General features: G+C 45.7%; 1 protein-coding gene and 1 pseudogene across 2 annotated transcripts in view; one reads left to right on the forward strand and one right to left on the reverse strand.

The window, feature by feature from the left end:
* Positions 1-4,176: 4,176 nt before the first annotated feature.
* Positions 4,177-5,351, forward strand: LOC110331242 (annotated as a pseudogene).
* A 2,789-nt stretch (positions 5,352-8,140) lies between these two features.
* Positions 8,141-17,127, reverse strand: part of Rad50 (RAD50 double strand break repair protein) — a 54,966-nt gene continuing 45,979 nt past the window's right edge. The window contains exons 22-25 of one of the 2 annotated variants that reach the window (XM_021211882.1): positions 14,112-14,197; positions 13,453-13,595; positions 10,801-10,934; positions 8,141-9,227 (exon numbers count right to left, since the gene is read on the reverse strand). In XM_021211882.1, coding sequence (XP_021067541.1) covers positions 9,041-9,227; positions 10,801-10,934; positions 13,453-13,595; positions 14,112-14,197 — 550 coding nt within the window. In that variant the 3' untranslated portion in view covers positions 8,141-9,040. Of the gene's footprint in view, positions 9,228-10,800; positions 10,935-13,452; positions 13,596-14,111; positions 14,198-15,250; positions 15,284-17,127 lie in introns of those variants that run through there. The other variant, XM_029546459.1, reaches the window with a different exon arrangement.

A 17,127-nucleotide genomic window follows, 5' to 3' on the forward strand; every position in this document is an offset into this window, starting at 1 on the left:
GAACTCCCTCTGTAGACCCGGCTGGCCTTGAACTCAGAGAACTGCCTGCCCCTGTCTCCCAAGTGCTGGGTTTAAGGGCATGAGCCACCACTACCGTCGCCCATTTTTGTGTTGAGCTCAGGATTGTTAAGCACTCATGCTGTGTGACTGAAGCCAGAGTTCTCCATCCTGAGAAACAGCCCCCTGCTTTCCAGACCCCTACCTTGCCCAGGCTCTGGGAGCCCTGCGCATGGACTCAGGCAGTAGTTTCCCTTTTTCAACTGGCTTCGTGACTTGGCCTAATGTCCTCAAAGCTCAACCATGCTGCTGTGGGCATCAGAAACTCCTTCCTTTGCCAGACCAGTATTCCGCAGTATGGAGATGTGTGCGAGTGTGCTCTGCTCCTGCCCCCCGGCTGCTGTGCCAACCCTAGGTCTCAGAGTGCTTTCAGTTGCCTTGGGTATATTCCAGAGATGCTAATAAAAGGTACTTATGTGTCTGTGTGGTGCATGCGTGTGGGCGCCTATGGCTAGAAGAGCACGTCAGGTCCTCTGGAGCCAGGATTACAAGGAGCAGTGAGATACCGTGTAGGTGCTGGCAACTAAGCTCTGTTCTTCTAGAAGAGCAATACAGGTTCTTCACCATCAAGCCATCTCTCTAGCCCCCAAAACATAATTCTTAAGAATTTTTGCTTATAACTCGCTGGAGAGTGGTGGCGCATGCCTTTAATCCCACCACTCAGGAGGGAGAGGAAGGAGGATTTCTGAGTTCGAGGCCAGCCTGGTCTACAGAGTGAGCTCCAGGACAGCCAGGGCTACACAGAGAAAACCTGTCTCAAAAAACAAAAACAACAACAAAAAAGTGTTTTTTGTTTTTTGTTTTTCGCCTATAACTCTACCTCCAAAGGATCTGATAGCTCTGGGCTCTGAGGGGACTGGACTCGTGTGCACATACCCTCACAGAGACATGTGCACAGACACATAATTAAAAATAAAGTGTTTTAAAAACTTGTTCTAAATGTCATCATGGCTTTGAGGAAGCCACATTGTTTTGCATTCTACTAATAGTACATAAGGATTCACATTCTCTATACCTCACCCATTGTGTGTGTGTGTGTGTGTGTGTGTGTGTATGAGAGAGAGAGAGAGAGAGAGAGAGAGCAAGCAGTCATTCTAACTGTTGCACCTTTGCATATATGCATATATGAATGTGTGCCATACATTTCTGGTGCCTAAAGAGGTCAGAAGAGGGCGTCAGATCCCATGAAACTGGAGTGAGAGAGAGTTGTGAGCCAGCTTGCAAATGCTGGGAACCAAACCTGGGTCCTCTTGGAAGAGCATCCTGTGTATTAACTACTGAGTCATCTCTACAGCCCCATGCTGTGGCTTTGATTTGCACTTCCCTATTATTTAAGGATGATGAAAATCACTTGTGGGGTTATTAGCCTCCTTACTTATTTAGTTAGGGTTTCATATAACCCAGGCTGCCCTTGAGGCCACTATGTAGCCCAAGCTGTCCCTGAATTACCGACCCTACTTTTTCAACCTCCCAAGTGATTGTATTACAGGCATAAGCCACCAATCCTAGTTTTTATTATTCCCCCCCCCCTTTTTATAAAATACAAATTCAAATTCTTTGCTCACTTTAAAATCAGTTTTTAAGAATTGCCACATTGTAAAGGCTGGCAAGATGGCTAAGTTAAGAACTTAGACGTGAAAAAACGCTAGCTGTTCTTGCTGAGGACCCAGCACCCATATGGATTACAATGATCTGTAACTTCAGTTCCAGTAAATCCAGCGCCCTCTCCTGGCCTCCATGGGCACTGCATGCACACAGTGTACAGACACACATGAAGGCAAACAGTCATGCACTGAACATAAAGCCTCATTTTAAACGTTGCTGCATTGTAAGGGTTCCCTACTTATTTGGGCTGTCACCTCATGTCACGTGGCTGATTCACTGATGTTTCTCCCCGTGCTGCACATTTCCTTTCTGTTCTATTGACCAGGTCCTTTCATGCACTGGTATATCTGCATTTCCACTGGCTGTCCGAGCTTCTGGCATATCTCTGTTTTTAGCTATTTGACTTGTTAGCACGTTTTCATCAGATAGTGCACCGCAAGAGAAGGAAGGGTCATGGAATTCATGAGATAAGGAAGCAGAGGCAGAGTAACTGGGGCAGGAGGGGACCCTCCAGAGGGTCAGGAGCATAGGGAGGTCTAATGCCACAAGCATACAAGTGTCTTGAAGACACCTGCTACTGTCTGCTGGCCGAATGCATTAACAAAAAGGGGTTGATTTCTCATTTCCCCGATGCTACCCACGGAAGAGTGACCTTGCAGAGTGACCTTGACTGTGTTCCTTTCTCCTTTTCTGTTTTTTTTTCCCAAGAGAACAAGACTTTATTTAAGTCTGGGGGCTGGGAAGATGAGATGGCTCAGTGGCTAAGAGCACTGGTTGCTCTCCCATAGCGCCTTGGTTCAATAGCACCCACATGGCAGCTCGTGTTGTCCAGGGGATCTTCATCTGAATTGAGAAAGCACTGATACATACTACACATTACAGGAAGGAATGCAGTGTCTATTACAGTGATTGCTAGGGATCTGTGACTGGTGCCCTCAGGAGTCCTTTTCTGTTTTCTAAGAAGAGTTTGAAAAAATTGGCGTTACTCTACATGCCAGCCAAATATCACTAATGATGGCCCTGGCCCTAGGCCTTTCTTTGTGGGAAGTATTTAACTCTATCTCCCTATCTACTTACCTACCTACCTATTTAGAGACAGGGACTTATGTATCCCAGGTTGCCCTGGGATGTACTATGTGGCCAAGGCTGACTTTGAATTTTCAATCTTCCTACCTCCTCCTACCTTCCTACCTCAGCCAGACTGCAGTGCCTGGCTTATATATATGGGATTTAGGATGGAACCCAGGGCTCTATGCATGCCAGGCAAACCCTGTACCAACAGAGCTCTACCTCCGGCTCTTTAACCACTGGTTTAATATCATTACACATGACCTCTGGCTTCAGCATGCAGCACTGAGCATTGACTTAGGGTTTAAATTTTTTTTTTTGACTTTGTGACAGTATAAAAGCTCCACGTGTGACATACAGCTGTCCTTTGTCCATTTAAGATTTGTGTTTTTACACACTTACTGTGTGTGCATGCACATGTACCCAGGAGAGAGCTCAGAGGGTGACTTTGTGGAGTTCCACCTATACATGGGTCTCAGGGATGGAACTCAGGTTGTCAGGCTTTTTGACAAGCCTCTGCCCACTGGGTCATCTCGCTGGCCCAAGGAACTGCTTCTCATCTTGGATCCTGAACTTTTCCTAGGCCAGTCACACTGTAAGATATGTTCCAATGGTGCAAGCCTAGATGTAGAAACAGCCTCCGCCGCACTGCTGAGCAGGACGGCCAGTAGGACAGGGGTAATTGTTGCCTCTCTGATCACTATTTCCAGCTCATAGTGTGCTTACAGGGCTGTAACTGCTGTCAGCTCAGGGGCATTTACAAGATCATTGCCTGCTGCTTGGTCAGACAAACCTGAGCAGGGCTCAGTGAACATGGGAAGCTAGGTGGTTACTCAAACTATCCAAGTTAGAGACTATGATGCCTGGACCAGAGCGCTGGGTTTAATGGTAAGGAATGGCTAGATTCTACATGACTTTAAAAAATAATTTACCCAGGCAGTGGTGGCACATGCCTTTAATCCCAGCACTTGGGAGGCAGAGGCAGGAGGATTTCTGAGTTTGAGGCCAGCCTGGTCTACAGAGTGAGTTCCAGGACAGCCAGGGCTATACAGAGAAACCCTGTATCAAAAATCAAAAATCGCCAGGCAGTGGTGGCACATGCCTTTAATCCCAGCACTTGGGAGGCAGAGGCAGGAGGATTTCTGAGTTTGAGGCCAGCCTGGTCTACAGAGTGAGTTCCAGGACAGCCAGGGCTATACAGAGAAACCCTGTATCAAAAATCAAAAATAATTTAAGAGTACGTTTTATGTATTTCATATGTCTGTGTGTATTCATATGAATATGAGGTCAGAGGACCACTTGTAGGATTTGGTTCTCTCTTTCTACCACATGGGGCCCGGGAACGGAACTCAGAATATCAGGGCTTGACAGCAAGTCCTTTCACCTGCTGAGCCATCTTGCTGGGCCTCTGGAAACCCTCTGAGAGTTGAGTTTTAAACTGAGGGAATGGATGTGAACTGTGAGTTAAAAGAGAAGATGTTGGGCTTGTTGAAGAAATTGGAAGAATGTGCTGTCATTTTGGAGTTTCTGGAGGAGACGTGGGCTGAGTCGTTGTAAGTTTCAGATGTTCGTTAGATAGTAGAGTGTGTTTGGATGCTCAGCTGTCCACAAGCTGCTGGTTCAATCAGTTTAGAAGAGATCCGGAATATAGACAAACACTGCCGAGCATCAGCATAGAGGCTGCTGGAGCAGGAATTCTGGGCCTGCTCACATGCGAGGATCTGTCCACTGAGCCATCTCTCCAGCCCCTTGTTTTCTCTGAGGATGTAGCTCTGAGGGTCCACACAGCCAGTTCCTCCACTAACAGTGCATAAAGAGTCATGCCTTCAGGTAGTACATTGATGCGCATCTTACCATGTCTCAGGGGCTCCTTGTGGGATCAGGTTCCCACTGCCCACTGCGGTGGATGGTTTACTAGTTGGCTCTCACCCTGGCTGACTGCTTTCATCTGAAGCCAGTTCAGGCTTGGAAGAGATCTACCTGTTCTCCCTGCCCATTAAGGAGTCTGACATCATTGATTTTTTTTTCCTGGGTGCATCCCTAAAAGATGGAAATCATGCCAGTGCAGAAGCAGACTCGGGCTGGCCAGTGGACCAGGTTCAAGGCATTTGTTGCTATTGGGGACTACAATGGTCATGTTGGTCTTGGTGTTAAGTGCTCCAAGGAGGTCGCCACTGCCATCCGAGGGGCCATCATCTTGGCCAAGCTTTCCATTGTCCCTGTGTGGAGTGGCTTCTGGGGGAACAAGATTGGCAAGCCCCACACTGTTCCATGCAAGGTGACAGGCCGCTATGGCTCTGTGCTGGTGTGTCTCACCCCTGCCCCCGGAGGCACTGGCATTGTCTCTGCTCCTGTGCCCAAGAAGCTACTGATGGCTGGTATAGATGACTGCTACATTTCAGCCAGAGGCTGCACTGCCACCCTGGGTGACTTTGCTAAGGTCACCTTTGATGCCACCTCAAGACCTACAGCTGCCTGACCCCCAACCTCTGGAAAGAGACCGTGTTCACCAATTCTTATCAGGAATTCACTGATCATCTTGTGAAAACCCACACCAGAGTCTATGTTCAGAGGACCCAGGCTCCAGCTGTGACTACCACATAAGGGTTTTATATGAGAAAAATAAATGAACTAAGTCTGTTTTTTAAAAAAAAGTTAGACTGAGTTATATTGTGATATTATTGTGAGGTCTTAGGAATAAAAAAGGAAAACTTCATAGCTTAATAGTGTTAAGTGACAAGGTTTATTGTGCTGGTTGGCTTGTGTGTGTGTTTCCAACACAACCCAGAGTTGTCTATGAAGAGGGACCTTCAGTTGAGGAACAGCCTTTTAACAGATTGGCCTGAGGGCAAGTCTGCGAGGCATTTTCTTGATTCATGATGGATGCTCAAGAATCCAGTTCACTGTGGGTGGTTCCGTCCTTGGTAGAGGGGCCCGAGTTGTATAGGAAAGTAAACCAGTTAAGTGGTGTTCATTCTTGCAGGTCTTCTGCCTCAGTTCCTGCGGTGAGCTTCTGTACTGGCTGTGACTAGGAAGGGTAAGTCTAATAACCCGGTCTTCCCTAAGTTGGTTTTGGTCAGTGTTTTTATCACAGCCAGAAAGGGAACTAGGACCACGGGTGCGAGCAAGCCAGAGCTGAGGCTAAGGAATACTGACTGTGGTGGGACCAGACTGATGAATGAGGGCTTCCGTGTGCCAGTGCTTAGCTGGCACTGACTGCTGTTTGGGCTTATAAATATGAAATCACTGATCTTTTGGAACAACCCTACAACACAAACAAGATTTCCTTTCATAGGTGGGTGACACAGAGGCCAGAGGGTGACTATTTTTCCCAGGACTGCTCAGCCATCAAGCAGTGGCATTGGGATTTAAGCCCATGGGTGACTAGAGAGGCACCCATTCCACTTCAAAGCATGCTGCATGGGGGTTGAGTGAAAGCTGCTCTCAAAGCAGCTGTAAAATACAGTCTGGTCATTGATTAGTCTAACCAGAATCAATACTTCTTGAATTCAGTAAGTAAATCTTTGCCCTGTGAGAATGGCCCTCTGTTCTTTCCTTCAGTGTTACAGAATTGTGAATGAACCTTGTCACAAGGGGCCTTGAAGGAACAGAGTACCCACAGAGTTGTGGTCCTCCTGGGTGAGAGTTGGGACCCTATTTTCTCAACCAGGCCTGAAGTCCACAATCAGCCACACTGGTCTGTCCAGGGGTCAGCAGGACCCAATCATTCTGTAGGCCTGGAGGGACAAATGTTTCTGTCCTTTTTGGCTCCTGGCAGTTGTCTATCTGTATCACTTGGCTTGGAACTCTTCCTCATTTCCAAGTACACTGCACTATTCTTTCCACATCCCATTTTCCCTCCACCATCTTATTAGGATGCTTAAAATGACACCCAGGACCTTCGTGGGACAATGTCTCTAAGTTAAGATATCTAGCTTTCATCACCACTTTAGAGAATCCTTTACCATGCAAAGCACAGCTGTAATGACAATCAGGGTATCATGGGGGCTGAACAGATCCTGAGAACTTATGAAAGGCAGCCTATCCCTCAGCTTGTTAAATGTGGGCCACAACTCCAGAGCATGAGTCACCAAAAATTAAAAATCCAGTGTCTTACTAAACCAAGGTTTTTCCAGCAGTGCGTCCCCACAATGCAACGTTGAACTTCACTCCAGCCCTAGCTATGGACACAGTATGTAAACTTTGTACTAGGCACAGCTACAGCACACAACGGACACTGCATAAAACATTCTGTCTCAAATTCAAGACTGCTCCATGGGATACATTAATGTCCCTACTCTACATACTTGCACTTTTAGAAGTGTGTGAATTATAGAGTGAAGGTGTTTCCGCCATCATCCTTCAGTTGCTGAGGCCTCACCACTCCCAGGGTGTCTCTCTCCGCCATCCTGCATGAGATGGAAGCTCTCAGCTGTCCCTACTGCCCTTTTTCCAGAATCATGGCACTAACCCCCTGGAGTTTAGACGCTAAGTTGCCTAGGTGTTCCATCACAGCAATAGAAGAAAAGAACTACGGCAGCAGTTATCCAGTGAACCGGCTTTGGCTGTGCGGGGCGGAAGGCTTGGTTAAAACTTCTGAGTGTTGGTTTGAGTTTCATAGTGGAATCCATCATTAAATGACCTGGGGTCAGGAATGCAGCCCAGTCAGTGGACAGGGGAATGCTTACCTGTTGTGTAAACCTTGGGTTTAATTCTCAGCACTACGTACACTAGGCACAGCAGTTCATGCCCACAATCCAAGTACCTGGGGGCAGAGGATCAGCAGCTCACAGCCAGCCTGGGCTAGAGGACTTTTTTTTTTTTAAAAAAAAGATTTATTATATATATATAAATACACTGTAGCTGTCTTCAGACACACCAGAAGAGGGCATCAGATCCCATTACAGATGGTTGTGAGCCACCATGTGGTTGCTGGGAATTGAACTCAGGACCTCTGGAAGAACAGACGGTACTCTTAACTGCTGAGCCATCTCTCCAGCTCCTAGAGGACCTTTCTCACAGTGTAAATAAATTTTGGTTTGGGAGTAACAGAATTCCCAAAAACTTTTAAAATTGCCATAAACCTCCCTTACCATTTGCATAGTTGTGAAAAAAAATTTGTTTTCTGAGACAAGGTCTTGCTATGTATACAAGGCTGGCCCTGAATTACAAAGGTCCACCCGCCTCTACTGGGATATATCATACCTGGCTATGTGAAGCAACTTTAAAAGGGATTATAAAACTAACTACTAATCAACTCTGAAAAATGTTTAAGATGTTTTATATCCTCCTGAAGTATCAAATATTCCATGAAGATTAACTCTTTATGTAAAACAAGCACATCCATGCCCCAAATACACAAACATTTGCTTTTGTCTTTAATAGATAGCATTGTATATATACCAAAGAATTATTTTAAAGTAATTTTTCTCATGATCTATTCTCAATATGCATTTGATTGACATGTTTTTATATTCCTGAAGGAAGACGGTAGGAAGAAAAGACCTTTGTTCTAGAGCTGACGCCCAACAGATCTGCAGATGGCACATAAGAGGCCGACCAGGTGAGTGAGAGAACTCTTAGTGGCATCTGTAAGCGTGTGACTTAGATGTGCCCTGTCTGCACAGGAGGTTTCAGGTGGCAATGCCGTGGAGATGTGTACTGGACTTCAACAGGCTCGGCCTCTAGAGTGAGAATGTGGTTTGCCCTTGCAGGTCTGTGAGAGCAGGCTCCAGCTGTGGTGAGCCTCCTTTCCACCCACATGGGAACCTGCTATTGAGAGTAACTGGGGTTTATGGCCAGGCCACATAGATATACATGACAGACACACAGGAGAGTGACAGGCTTCTCCATGATGGGCAGATGAGGTCAGGACTGGGGAAATTCTTCTCTAACAGTCAGCCAGGGTACCTATCTGGTGGGGCTGCATGGGGAGGGAACTGGGTATTCCACTAAATGATCACCAATGGCTTTGGTCACCCTGCCAACCCCATTCAATGACTGTGGTTTCAGAGGAGACCTAGACTCAGATAGACAGGTCATGTGCATGGATTCATGTGACAGCAGGGCCACTTATTAAATATCACTTCAAGCTTCGAAAAGAATAATTTTTTTAAATGCCCACCCCTCCTGTTAGCACTGTTCTCATTATCTGGATGACATTCAGTTGGCAGGAAATGAAAGGCTGAGTAGAGCTGGGAGGTTGCCAGGCCTGTGGGAACTGTGTTCAGTCTTCACTCACGATCTTAGGGACTCTCAAACCTGCCACACATGGTTCCCATCACACAATCCATATCCCTCCCAAGACAAGTTAGTGAACGTAGGAGCCCAGGGAGTTAATGCTGCACTTGACAATCTCTGAGCACTGGTCGATGTTCTTCTTTACTCTGTAGAATTTCTCCACATACTCAGATCGCCCCAAGAGCTCCACAAAATCTTCATCGTGAGTGATTACCAGAAGCTGGAAGTTGCGCTGCTGTGAGCGACTTTTTATGATCCTGAAACAATACATTGAGAATGCTTTTTTACTAACGGACATAGATTTGGAAAAGCCATTGGAAATCCTGTCAGATACAAGAACAGCTGTGTGGCATCCAGGCTTTTCCTGGGCCTTGTATGACAGGGCCTTTGGCTGCCCTGCAAATACAGGAGAGCTGAGGCCTTCAACCTAGGCAGGTAAGAGTCCCATCTCCTCCCACACACTGGGATGTATAGCTCATTCCCCACCCATCTGGCTAAGAACTAGGTAAAGAATTTGGACTAGTTTCCCAAGATCCTAAGCTGCTACTGATGCAGGGGAAAGTCTTCTAGGAAAACTTAAAACATCAACCAGGGCTCAGCTCACTCCTCTGCCCAGACTCCCAGACTTCTCTCAAAGTCTAAAAGTAATTCAGGCAGACAACAAGCAGGGAGGGAAATAACACTACCTTCTGAGGAGCTGGGCCTACCTAGAATTCTCCCTCCCCCAGTCACTAGATGCATCAGTGCTGTGACACACAAGGGCCTGAGTGGGTGTATAGGGACATTTTTGCTCATCCTCAGCATGCTGAGGTATCAGCTATGAGTGAGATGCAACAAGAGTTTAACTCAAACTTGTTTATCACTTGCCCGGGACTGGACGCACTTCATGTTTCAATACCACAACCCTCTCCTTGATGGGCCCCAGGACAATCAAGACCTGGCTGGAGGGCACAAGCGCCATCATTGTCCTGAAGCCAGGGGTACACAAAAATACAAGTTGCCCTCTCTGGGGGCTTGCTGACATGAGTGAATGGGGTTCACACGACTACAATTTAGCCTCCGCACTGTCTAATTACCAGTATTCTTTTTCCATCTCAGCTCTAAGTGTCTGGCCAGGGCAAAGGGACTCCTGTGCTTGACATGAAGGATTCACAGGAAATGCAGACAAAGCCCAGAACTCCTCGCCCTCACCTGCCCTATGCACACTTGGGGAGAAATGTCTGTGTCTCAGTACTCCAGCTCCTTCTGTTTTATGAGCACTGGTGTTCTAACTGCTTATGTATCTGTGTAAAAGCTGGGGTTACACACAGTCGTGAGCTGCCATGTGTGTGTTGTAAGTTGAACGCAAGTCCTCTGGAAGAGCAGCCGGTGTTCTTAACCACTGAGCCACCCCTCCAGCCTCATGAGTTCTGTGTTTTGTTTTGTTTTGTTTTTCAAGAAAGCATTTTTCTCTGTGTACCCTTGGCTGTCCTGGAACTCACTCTGTAGACCAGGCTGTCCTCCAACTCAGAAATCCGCCTGCCTCCTCTCCCAAGTGCTGGGATCAAAGGCGTGTGCCACCACTGTCAGGTACGAGTTCTTTTTCAAGAGAATCTGGAGAAAAGCAAAGTGCAGAGCCTGGCCTCAACTGAATTCTTTTTGGTTTGGAGTTTTGGTTTTTGTTTGTTTTTGAGCCTGACCTAGAATTCACTATGTAGCCAAGGCTGGCCCTGAACTCAGTAACCAGCCTGCCTTTGCCTTTAAGTGCTGGGATCAAAGATATGTGTCACCACACCTGGCTCTGTATTTTTAAAAAATATTACAACCTGCCCCTAACCTTGAAATACTTACTCAACCAAAGCATGTGCAAGAGATTCAATGTTTTCTCGGTCGAGATTTGTTGTCGGCTCATCCAAGGCAAGGATGCCACAGTTCAGACAGAAGGTTTCAGCCAGCGCCAGGCGGATGATGAGAGACGCTAGCACCTGGAGAAAAGTTGCATGACAGATGTGAAAACAGAAGGGCATGTGGATGAACTGAGTGTGATGGTGCACACCTTTAATCCCAGCACTCAGAAGGCAAAGGCAGGGAGATCTCTGAGTTTTAGGCCATCCCAGGCTATGTAGGAAGAGGTGGGAAATGTCACAGGTCGCTAAAGGCAGGGACCGTTCAATGGAGATACAAGCTTTTCTGGAAGGTGGACCATTAACCACATTTCTCTGCCTATCATTTTTGCTGAAATAAAACACCAAGAAAACAGTCTTGTTAGCATTTCAGGTTTACTAAAGACTGGCATCACAGGCTAATGGTAGATGCATACAATTTATATGCAGTTGATAATATTAATAGAAGTCTTAAAATTCACCTGTACTTTACTACATAGACCAGACTGGCAGCAAACTCAGAGATCTGCCTGCCTTTGCCCTCTGAGTACTGGAACTAAAGGTTTATGAAACCACACCAGGCCTTACAGCCCTCAGCCATAAACTGACTGGAAAATCCAAGGACACTACATCTTCCTACCCTCACAGGCACTTTAACTCCTAGAGAGACAACTTTAAGTCTCCACAAATCTCTGGTCGAAAAGAGAAACCAGGTAGTGTGTTCAAAATCACACCCAAGTGTCTGCTTGTGTAATTGTGTCAATGAGGGAAAACAAATCATATGTTGGAGTTACTAGAGTATGGCTCTATTTGTATTGATCTGCAGGGAGCCTACTAAATACATTCATAGTTATTAAAAATCAGACATTAAACCCTCAGATTCAGCCCCAGCCCTCTCAGGGTTGAAGGGACACAGCAAAGGGACCCAGACTGTTCTGGGCAGTGCATAGTGCTCTTGTGTGAGCTCTAACCTCACTGCCTGCTGAATCTCGGCTGCTGAATGCAGAGCAGTACACACCTTCCCTCTGACTCCCTGAGGAGGTCAGCAGGGTGCAGGAGCTTGGTGTCCCTTTGAGGGGCAGACACTTCCTTCCTGCTTCTGAACCCTACTCCTGCCCATTTACCACTACCCACTCACATGCACGCTGCAGCTTGGCCCACAGCCTCTATACCATCCATCTGACACCTCTCCTTACACCAGGAAGCAAGCACTGCCAGTCTTCACAATTTAAGAGCAGCTATAGGACTTTTGTTCACAAACCAAGTTTCAAATTCATTTATAGTCAACATTAGACAACAGCAAATAAAGCAAGTAGGGATCCTGTTTGTAGATTACAAGTTAGTCATTGCTTCAGACTATGGTTGTGACAGTAACCTACATTTGCCTGAAATTGGTATTAGCTGACTGGGTTGGCAATAACTGGGATAATTATGCCAATAGTGTGACATCCTTTCCTAAGCCTGCGAAATTTTATGAAAATCTGCTTTAATATGAAAGTTCAGAATCCACACTCTCTGTATTGTTAACAGAAATCAAACATTCATGACATTCCTGTGCTCCTGAGATGCAGGTCTCATGCTTTATTTAGCCTTATTGAGACATCATTTCTCATCCTGATTCCCCATACTCCAAACCTACCTACTGCCTCTCCTCCAGGAGCCTCATGTAGGGCCATCGAGTCTTATTTATGTAGTAAGGGGCAGAAAGTCCCTATGATACCAAAGCTCTGACAGCAGACCAACTGAGGTCTGAGGCCCATCCTAAAGCTATGCTGGGGTAATGGAGCTTAAGGCCTATGCAGGGGAAATATTCTCAGTGACACAGATTAGAATGTCTTATCTGGTTCAACTCAGGCTCTAGTTTGCTGTGTTGTTTGTTCATTTGAATATGGCCCTCTGTAGCCCAGGCTGGGCCACACTCACTCTGTAGCCAAGGATGACTTTGAACTTCTGATTCTCTTGTCTCTACTTCCATAGTGCTGGGATTAGAGCCAAGTTTAGAGAGTAGTGGGGTCAACCCAAAGCCTGATCATGCTGGTCAAGCACTCTACCAACTTAGCCACATCCCTCCCCCTTCTAGCATTATTTATGACTGGCAGTATAATTACTATTAATTCTGAGATTCTGAGATGTTCCTGCCCATTGTTACACCAGAATGCATCTTTGGGGGCCCATGAAACAGTGACTTTACTTTGAGGAATGCTGTGAAGTGAAAATGGATTTGAGTAACTTTGACCCTTTTCCTTTTAAATGTATTTATGTATATGAGTGTTCATCTTCCTGTACATCTGCATGACAGAACAGGGTATCAGATCCCATTACAGATGGTTGTGAACCACCATATGGTTGCTAGGAATTGAACTCAGGACCTCTAAAAAAGAACAACCAGTGCTCTTAACCACTGAGCCATCTCTCCAGTCCCTTGACCCTTTTTCTTAAAAGTGATCTTCAGAGTGCTACAGGGCTGGCACCAGGATGGTGCATTGATGGTAGCCATGTCTGTCTCACAAGGTGACAAGGAAGCTGTAGGGGCTTCTCGTTCATGTAATGGTCCTCTAAGACATCTGCGACATCAGGGCCATCTTCCAGGCTAAGTTGGCTCCTAGATGCTGATACCTGCCTTCTGTCCAGCACTGCACCGTCCGCGCATGTCCAGGGCTGTGTCTCCCTTCAGCATCACCACTCGGTAGTTGTAACTGCGTCTTTTATCAGAAGCCGACACATTTTCATCAGCATCGGATCGAATTTCTATGTATTCAATATCTGAGACGGTAAGCAGAGTAATTTAGAGAACCCGCACTACACCTCTGTCACTTAATTAAACACATCGTCATGGAAGCCAGGGACAACAGTGAGTCTGATGTCCTTAGAAGCACTGGCTGCCTTGCAAACTCTCCGGCCAGGAAGACTCAGATCATGTGGTCTGCCAAAATGTAGCCTGGATGGCCCACCCCCGCCTGGGCCCAGCTCTTTTCTAAGAGTTTCCTTTGGGTACTTTTCTTATCACACTTGGGCCTATCCCTATCTGCGCTTTCACAGAACCCATTATGTCATCAGCTAAATGTGTCTGCTACAGCCAATATGAGTCCTACAGGGCTTTGGAAGAGAAACTGCATTTTCATTTTGTTGTAAGATGTTGCAAAGATAAGAATTCTTAGAAAACTCTCAAAGACATGCTCAGGAAGGGGTTTGAGAAGGCAATGCTGGCAACTAAGGTCATACAGGAAAGGCTGTGGGCAGAGCTTTGGAAAAGCATTTGGGACACACTATATTAGTTACCTTGCCCACGATAGGTACTCCGCCAAAGATCACGAATAATTTTGTTGATTTCTTCCATTTTCATACTGTGAAATTTCATTATTGCTCTGGAAAAAGGAAGCCAGTTTTACTTAATAAAATATGTACTATTTATATGAAAGATTTAACTATGTAGTAGTATATGCTAAATTATATATGAATATATATACTAATAATGATAAAAATGTTACTGCCCTAGTACTTTTAATTAGAAAAGTAGACTATGGAAAGGCCTAGAAAAAAATTAAACAGGACCAAGCAGTGCCATTTCCCTGGTATTGAGAACTGCCAGGCCCCAAGTTGTCATGCATCTCCGTCTTTTCCTCTGGCATCCAAGGACTTAAAGTATTCAGAAGCTGCAAGGGTTGAGTGTGGTGGTACACGTACACACACACACACACACACACACACACACACACACACACACACACACACACACNACACACACACACACACACACACACACACACACACACACACACACACACACACACCCCTTTAATCCTGCACTCAGGAGGCAGAGGCTAGCCTGGTCTACATAGTAAATTCCCTAAAGCTATACAGTGAAACCCTGTCTAAAAACAAATCCCAAAAACCTTTTAGAAAATAAATCTTTAACAGACTTCTTTTATAGGCCCTAAGATCACAATGGAGAGGGGGAGGGGCAGCCTCCCCAGTACTGGCAGCAGGCCTGTTGCGGGCAGACCTATGTGCTAAGGCTGAGAGTGCAGGTAGCCAGAGGTTCTTGTCACAGAACAAAGAGAAGTCTCTGGAACTGCTGTCTGGCCATTTTAGAATTTTTATTTTTTCTTTGAGACAGGGGCTCTACAGGCTATCCTCTAGACCAAGCTGGCCTTGAACTCAGAGATCCACCTGATTGTGTCTCCTGAGTGTTGGGACTAAAGGTGTGTGCCATTGGCACCATGGCCAGGTTTTTCTAGAATTGCTACGGTTCACCAAAAGCCGGCCCCTTCTACCTTCTATTTTTCAGATCTGTGAATTTTACCAACCTGAAAGCATCTCTGGCTCAAAAGGAGGCCTTGACTTAGAAGCCTGATTCTCTCGTCAGTCACCAGGGCTAGTACCAGTGTGCACTGACCTCCACAGGCCTGCCCTCACTTCCCAGTCTCTTTTAAAGCAGCAGTCTCTAGACACTGAAAGAAGAAATGCTTGTGAAAGCCAAAGCTTCCTGTTAACCCTGAACAGCATGCCTGCCCTAGCTACCTCAGATCTCAGGAGACAGGACTAACAAAGTCACTCCGGTGGTAAGAAGGCAAGTTTCACAGCTATCACCATGCAAAGGATGTGCGCGGACTCCCTTCCATTTGCTGGCCTCTTATCTGATATATACAAAAAAAGAAACTAAACGTAATGCTACTGCCTCTGTACAATCATTCCGTGATCTTCTGGTCACCAGCCAAAGAGAAAGAAATGACTCAACATAAATACGTCTAAGTATCAGATGCAGGGCTGCTGAAGCAGTAAGCCTGGAGAAGCCGCTCTGCCTCACCAGGTCTCCATTTTCTAACCCACACTCATCTCTGCCTGATACTTTATGCTTCTTTCATAAAGAGTAGACAAACCAGCTATTATTTTCTTAAAAAGGGAAAATCATAACAAAAAATATTTCACAGAATGTTTCGAGAACCAATCAAATGTGAAGACTACTTTTCCAAAGCTTTATATGCTAGGATCCTAATTTTATAAATGGCCTTTTAAAATGTTATTTTTTCCCCTGATTGGTAACTAACATAAATAAGCATGTGAATGGAGAACACACACTAGGTAGGGCAGAGATTCAGAGCAGAGGGAGAGGGAGCCTCAGTACAGAAAGGCTCAGGGTGTCACAGAAATGACGACTGCTACTGTCTGTCGGCTGGCCTGGCAGCTGAAGTTGGGTCTCTCTGGAAGTTAGCAGCACAGTGCATAACCACTGGGGATGACAAAGGTGACTGCAGTAGGTCATCTAAAGAAGCAGCCACTGATGTGAGTGGTCACCACTAAACTTTACCTTCTGAAAGACAAGCTATGCTCCAAGTCACATAGCATCTCTCCAGTCTCCAATTACTATGAAAACAGATCCTGTAAAATTTGCTTGAGATACACAAAGTGGCTAGGACACTAGCAGCTTTGATTATGATAGTTTTGTTGTTGGTTGTTTGTTTGTTTTTAAGGAAGTAAACAGACAAGAGTATTATCAAATCTTCAAAGCGTGTCTACCTTCTGGGTATACAAAGTAGTAGAAAGCAAGGAGAAACTGAAACAGCAAACCCTTTTGGGCTTGTGATTCCTATGATGAGAGAAGTGTCCTAAATGCGTTCAGTCATAAGGGCACTGAATAGAGCACATGCCTGTGGAGCCTTTCCTGCTGTACACGGAAACCAGGATAAGCACATCTTAGGCAGGTACACCATCTACCCCCAACCCAGCCCCCCAATCTCAGCTTACTGAGTAGTATTTATCCCCAGAAAGTAAGATCAGTACAACAGGAAAAAAGTTGTCCAAGGTAACATTGCATATCAGACTAAAGAAAACCTGACAAGCCAGTGAATATAAAAGGAACATCTGCTGCACTAGCACGAAGTTTTGGTAAAAATCACAAGTAAATGACAAATGGAAGAAAATGTCTTTTCTTTTATAGAATGTCTCAGTCAGGCATCTATAGCAACAGCAAAAACAACCTAACACAGACACAAGCACTCTTCCCACAATACCCAGGAGAGGTGCTGAAGCCTGTAAGACATGAAAGAGAAAGGATGAAGTGACAGGCAGCAGTGGCACCTGCCACTTTCTGCAGGTAAGGTTTGACTGTATACCTAAACATTCAAGAAAATCAACTGAAATATTAAGATTACCCAGGTTCAGGCCTTTAATCCATCACTGGGGAGAAGAATACAGGAGGACCTCAAGCTCACTAACCATCTGGAGTGATGAGCCCTAGAAACCCTCTTCCATAGAGAGACCCTGTCTCAAAACACAAAACAAAAGATGAAGAGCT

This window comes from Mus pahari, chromosome 14 (assembly GCF_900095145.1).
Source record: "Mus pahari chromosome 14, PAHARI_EIJ_v1.1, whole genome shotgun sequence".
Classification (NCBI taxonomy): domain Eukaryota; kingdom Metazoa; phylum Chordata; class Mammalia; order Rodentia; family Muridae; genus Mus; species Mus pahari.